Source organism: Populus alba, chromosome 8 (genome assembly GCF_005239225.2).
Source record: "Populus alba chromosome 8, ASM523922v2, whole genome shotgun sequence".
Taxonomy (NCBI): Eukaryota; Viridiplantae; Streptophyta; class Magnoliopsida; order Malpighiales; family Salicaceae; genus Populus; species Populus alba.
Genome location: NC_133291.1, coordinates 13,285,703 through 13,291,732, shown reverse-complemented (window position 1 = coordinate 13,291,732; position 6,030 = coordinate 13,285,703). Strand labels below are relative to the sequence as shown.

At 33.8% G+C, this 6,030-nt stretch overlaps 1 protein-coding gene across 1 annotated transcript; it reads left to right on the top strand.

The window, feature by feature from the left end:
• Window positions 1-1,514: 1,514 nt before the first annotated feature.
• On the top strand, window positions 1,515-5,340 carry LOC118037789 (ATP-citrate synthase alpha chain protein 2). The gene is made up of 12 exons (XM_035043893.2): window positions 1,515-1,762; window positions 1,882-2,004; window positions 2,233-2,571; window positions 2,670-2,750; window positions 2,942-2,993; window positions 3,096-3,210; window positions 3,487-3,568; window positions 3,849-3,944; window positions 4,053-4,154; window positions 4,329-4,445; window positions 4,815-4,931; window positions 5,050-5,340. Exons 2-12 carry the CDS (start codon window positions 1,906-1,908, stop codon window positions 5,119-5,121), a joined length of 1,272 nt encoding a protein of 423 aa, XP_034899784.1. The 5' UTR covers window positions 1,515-1,762; window positions 1,882-1,905; the 3' UTR covers window positions 5,122-5,340.
• Window positions 5,341-6,030: the final 690 nt, after the last annotated feature.

The following is a 6,030-nucleotide window of genomic DNA, read 5'->3' as shown; positions in this document are numbered from 1 at the left end:
ATAGACCTTTACATGCAGCAGCTTATTATTTAAATCCTCATTATCATTATAATCCCAATTTTAAGGTTAATGCCAACATTAAAATTGGATTATATCAATGCTTAGAAAGGACGGTGCCTAATGCAAATGAAAGGTGCAAAATTGACTTACAACTTGAATCATTTAAGGATGCAAAATGGTTGTTTGGCATTGACGCTGCCAAGACAACAAGAGATAAAAAAAAAACTCCAACTCAATGGTGGGATTCTTATGGGGATGAATGTCTAAATTACAAAGGTTTGCAATCCGAATTCTAAGCTTGACTTGTATTTCATCTGGATGTGAGCGTAATTGGAGTGCATTTGAAATGGTGAGTTTTTTATTTGTTTTTTTATTTTAAATATTGAAATATTTGATAAAAATCTTATAAATTTGAATTGTTTATTTAGGTTCATACGAAACGAAGAAATCGTTTGCACCAGAAAAAAATGAATGACTTGGTATTTGTAATGTGCAATCTGAAATTGAATGATAACCAAGTCAAAAAGCAAGCTGATGATTTTGGTATAAAAGATGATCTTTTATCTGATAATGATTGGATAACCGAGGGAGAAGAACATTTAAACTTTGATTTGCTTGGTGCTATTGATAGTGCAACACGAAGACAAAATGGTAATGAAGATGAAAGTGATGAAGAAGAAATTCCTAATGATGTTGAAATGAAGAGTCATGGTACTGAAGATGATTTGGATATTCAAATTGATGATATTGGTGTTAGTATTAGTAGTAGCACTAATGTTCATAATATTGGTGTTGGTATTAGTAGTGATACTAATAATCCTCTTGATGCTAATGATATTTATGAATGCTTGAGGAATGATGAGGAAGATGAAGGGAATGAAGTTGGTTTTAGTTTACATGAGACACCAACAGATTGTTTGTTTTAAGTTTGTTAATTATTAGTTAATGAAAAGTTATTTAAATTATGTATGACTTTTATTTGAACCATGTATTTTAAGATGCTTGAACTATGTATGAATTTTTATTTAAAGGCTTGAAATATGTATGAATTTTTATTTGAAGCATGTTTTTTAAGGTGCTTGAACTATGTATGAATTTTTATTTGAAACATGAATTTTTTTTTTTAATATATTTTAAAATTCCTTATAATTTTACGATTTTACGATCTGAATTTATTTTGTAATTTTCATGCTATGTTAAAATCATGATTTTAAGAAACCTTGACCTTATCACACCAGCTTTGATATCATCACCCCATTAAGGAGAAATTAATAAATAATCGGTTGCACAACACGTGCAGTGGACCAAATAACTTGAAAGAAAAAAATAAGGGTAGTTGAATCTTTAAAGGGTTGAAACGTTGGTCGAAGATGGTAGATGCCGCATGTGACCAGGCGTTCATTCATTCAAACATTTGATTCGAAAAGCTAAAGAAATAATATAGAAATTCATTTAAAAAATCAAAGTTATTCCAAAAATAATATATATGGTATGCATGTGTGTGTGTAAGAAAAAAAAAACAGCAACCTTCCTTGGAATATATTCACAGATTTGATTTCTGAACTACAAAAAGAAAAACGGAAACCTCGTTTTACCTTGGAGTTACTGTTAGAATAGAAATAAAAGAAACTGAGATTTGCAACTATAAATAGCAGCTTGTGCTTATTACCAAAGGCGCACTTGGCAGAGATTCAAAGCCTTGGCTACTGTTGTTTCTGTCTTCTCTCCAGTTCCTTCCTACCCCATTGAGTCGATTTGAAGGGTAGCTAATAATCTTGTTTATTGTTTCTTAATCCTCAGTACTTGCTATGTGTTTGTGATTGGGGTGGTAGTATTTTATGTTAGCAGATCTGTATTCAATTTTATTTATTTTATTTTCAGGTAAGGAAAAGAAAAGAGATTTGAATGGCGCGCAAGAAGATCAGAGAGTACGACTCCAAGAGATTGTTGAAGGAGCATTTCAAGAGGTTTTCTGGACGCGATTTGCCCATCAAATCTGCTCAAGTAAGTCTCTCACACTCGGCCCCTTAATCTCTTCTTTAAATCAATCGATTAATTGCTTAGAAAGATGTTACAAAAGATGATATTCGATGCATGGATGGGTGGGTTTTATATGGCTTGATCAACAATGCTTCTACAAATCATTAAATCCGTTTAAAAACACAAATTCCCATGTTAGATATGCTGCAAATGTTACATTTTTTTTTCCTTTTTTGTTTTGTTATATTTTAGGTGACGGAATCGACTGATTTCAATGAGTTAGCAGAGAAAGAACCGTGGCTGTCATCAGCAAAACTGGTTGTAAAACCTGACATGCTGTTTGGGAAACGTGGGAAGAGTGGCCTTGTTGCTTTAAATCTGAATCTGGATCAAGTTGCTGATTTTGTCAAACAACGTCTTGGCAAAGAGGTTGAAATGGGCGGATGCAAAGGACCTATAACGACATTCATCGTTGAACCCTTTATCCCCCACGACCAAGAGTTCTATCTAAACATTGTCTCGGAGAGACTTGGGTGCAGCATCAGCTTTTCCGAATGCGGAGGGATTGAAATTGAAGAGAATTGGGATAAGGTACTGTTGTTACATGGAAATTTTAGATCAACTGTCTTGTTCTAGTTTCTTACTTTACTGCTTCATAACTTACAGTGTGATTTGTGGTTGTTGGACAGGTTAAAACTATATTTGTTCCAACAGGGGCAACGTTTACGTCTGAAGTTTGTGCTCCACTTGTTGCGACCATTCCTTTGGAGGTAAACATTTACGTCGAGAAAGTGATCTTTCTACCCTGATTTTTCCTACCGCAGTGTAGAAAGGATGCTATTGAAATAGACAATCATATTTTCTTTCTGTTTATTTTTGTATTTGTCATTTGTGCATATTTGGTTTAGGCTTTTATTCTGGGTATGAAATCATTGACTCAGATTTTTTTTCTTCCATCCAGATAAAAGGAGAGATTGAGGAGTTCATTCAATCGGTTTTTGCTCTTTTTCAAGGTATGTCAATGATCTTTGATGAATGCATGTCATATTTAATTCTAATATATGTTTCTTTGGCTATTAGAGTTTTATTTTGACTTCTTAATCTTTTATTGTTAGATCTTGACTTCACTTTCCTAGAGATGAATCCTTTCACCTTGGTTGATGGAAAGCCCTATCCTTTGGATATGAGAGGCGAGCTGGACGACACTGCAGCATTTAAAAACTTCAAAAAGTACTTTCATTTGCTTAACTGAACCCTTAATTCTTTTTTTTATTATTATTATTAATAAGACTTAATAGTGTTTTATGGAAGTATTGGGAATTGGAGTGAATTGATCAATCCACTTCATTCAAAACCTGAAATTGTTGAAAATACAGGCACAACACAAAGCATAGATAGAAGTATATAAAGCCAAGTGTTTTAGCACTAGTGATTTGATGCTCTAATTTATTGAACACATGCCTTGCCATCTTCATCATCATCTTACCCAGCTTCATTCTTTTGCAGGTGGGGGAACATTGAATTTCCAATGCCATTTGGAAGAGTTATGAGCTCTACTGAAAGCTTTGTTCATGGCCTAGATGAAAAGGTAATGTTCTAGATTGATTGATGCCTTGACCTATACTGTGCTTGAAAATTGTTTTCAACCACTTAATACTGTGCCTTAATTTCTTCTCTCTCTCTCTCATTGCTCCTGGATCCTCAGTTGTGCATAGATTGAAATAGTTACGATTCACGAACATATTTCATTGTCAAGATTTTGGTTATTCCTTGGCCTCAGAGATCCAGGAAGGCTTTTTGGCGGTGTTTAAGATTTCCATTTAGAATCTTATGATGTTTATGGTTCTTTTCCTTTAATATTCTTTCAGACAAGTGCATCTTTGAAATTCACGGTATTGAATCCAGAGGGGCGAATTTGGACTATGGTGGCTGGAGGAGGTGCAAGTGTCATCTATGCTGATACGGTATGGCTATAGATGTTTGGATTGCAGGATTGCTAGAAATCCTGTCAATGCTGTTTTTTTTTTTTTTTATGCAATTGCTTCTTATATCAATTAATTGTTGCTGATCAGGTCGGAGATCTTGGCTATGCTTCCGAACTTGGGAACTATGCAGAATATAGTGGAGCCCCCAATGAAGAGGAGGTGTTGCAGTATGCCAGAGTTGTAATTGATGTAAGGACCTTTTCTATCCACTCTTTTGCTGTCATCCTTTTAATTTTTTGAAAAGTTAATGCTAACCAATCTTAGAAAAAGATTAGGAGAATATTTTCTGAAGCTCATAAACCCTCAGATCTGTGTTCTGTATTTCATCTTGGCTTTACATATAATTTCATTACATCTCAACAGTGTGCAACTTCTGATCCTGATGGCCAAAAGAGAGCCCTTGTAATTGGAGGAGGAATTGCTAACTTTACTGATGTTGCTGCTACATTTAATGGCATAATTCGAGCCCTGAAGGAGAAGGTGAGTTAGTTTGGCTAGCATTTTCTTATGTTCATTCTTCTTTCATTCCCAAGTTTAATGGCATCACAAATGCAATGCCAAATTTCCCTGCATCCACTTAAAAATCCAGAACTTCAGCTGCAACAGGAATTCTAACTCTTCTTCTACAAAGTCGAGACATTTTCCTCTAAAATCTGTCTGTAACTCAAATCTTTTATTGCAAAGAGAAAAGTTTTCACACCAATGAAGAACATAATGAATTTCTAGACTTGTGTTTAACATTAGGATCTTATGTTAAACAGGGTTTGGACTGAACTGCTATGAATCCCTTTAAAATCTCATTTTTTTAATTGTACTGGTGATAATTGGGAATTGTATTTTGTTTATCAGGAATCGAAGCTGAAAGCAGCAAGGATGAATATATATGTGAGGAGAGGAGGTCCTAATTACCAGAGGGGCCTTGCGAAAATGAGGGCACTTGGAGAGGAAATTGGAATCCCAATTGAGGTACTGAAGTGTGGAAAATTTCCTTAACCTTTTCCTCCATTGCACTTAAAAAAGTAGAGCAGCATCGCAAGAAGTAGTATCAACTGACATTTATTCTTGTTTCTACGTTCTCTCATAGGTCTATGGCCCGGAAGCAACAATGACTGGCATATGCAAACAGGCAATCGAGTGCATCACTGCAGCTGCATAAGTTAATCAACTCTGGGAATCAATTTGTTTTCTGCCGGCAGTTTCTTGCTCCAAGTTTCTAGTTTTCATTAGATCTTAACACTATTTTCTTTCTACTAAATCCCTCTATATAAAGGCAGCTATATCAGACCATAAAAGGCTTTGCCAAAATGAAGATGTAATCTCTGACCTGATGGTGAATGCTGTTTCCATAATAAAGAGCTGCTTATTTCTCTGTTTACTACCGATCTTCTGTTTTTCTGCAGCGTTGGAATAAACTGTTGAACAATGGACTGCACCTTTTTACTATGTTTCTGTAAATGCCAACGTTGAAGTGGATAGCGTGGACTAGACTGTTCATGCATTAATTTGCAATTGTTAGGGTAATCAAGGGCATGCATGTCCTTTTATATTAATTTAATATCATTTAATTTTAAAAGTTGTTGACCTGTGTAGCGACTCCTAGTTGCATAAAATTATCTTTCATTGTTTTGTTGGAAGCATAGCCACGTCCTTTTCCTTCAATATGATACATGTTGACGGTTGGTTGGGTGCTTTCTTGTTGTTCGGCCTTTTTTTTTTTTTTTTTTTCTATCTTAAAAAATTATAGCTGGTCTTTTTTATTTTTGGTATTTTAACTTTAATTTTTATTTTTTTTTAGTTTTAGTTTTTGTCCTTTTTCATATATAATTTTTTTCAATTTGATTATTCTTTTTTTAATTTCTAGTTGTTTACTTGGCTTTTTGTCAACTTTTTTATGGTTTTCAATTTCATTCTTTAATTCAAGTTTTTGTGCTTTGTTTTTTTTCTAATTTAGTTATTATATTTTTAATTTTTTTGTCATTTTGTTATATATATATATATATATATATTATATTATTTTAACCCTCAATCAAAAAATTGTTCTTGCTTTCTAATATTTTTTATTTAT

What these genes read in the sequence shown, in the direction of transcription:
- LOC118037789 (XM_035043893.2), top strand. Translation starts at nt 1,906, where the DNA reads ATGGCGCGCAAGAAGATCAGAGAGTACGACTCCAAGAGATTGTTGAAG. An exon ending in TGCCCATCAAATCTGCTCAA is followed by an intron (nt 2,005 to 2,232) that starts GTAAGTCTCTCA and finishes GTTATATTTTAG; the next exon opens with GTGACGGAATCGACTGATTT. An exon ending in TTGAAGAGAATTGGGATAAG is followed by an intron (nt 2,572 to 2,669) that starts GTACTGTTGTTA and finishes GTTGTTGGACAG; the next exon opens with GTTAAAACTATATTTGTTCC.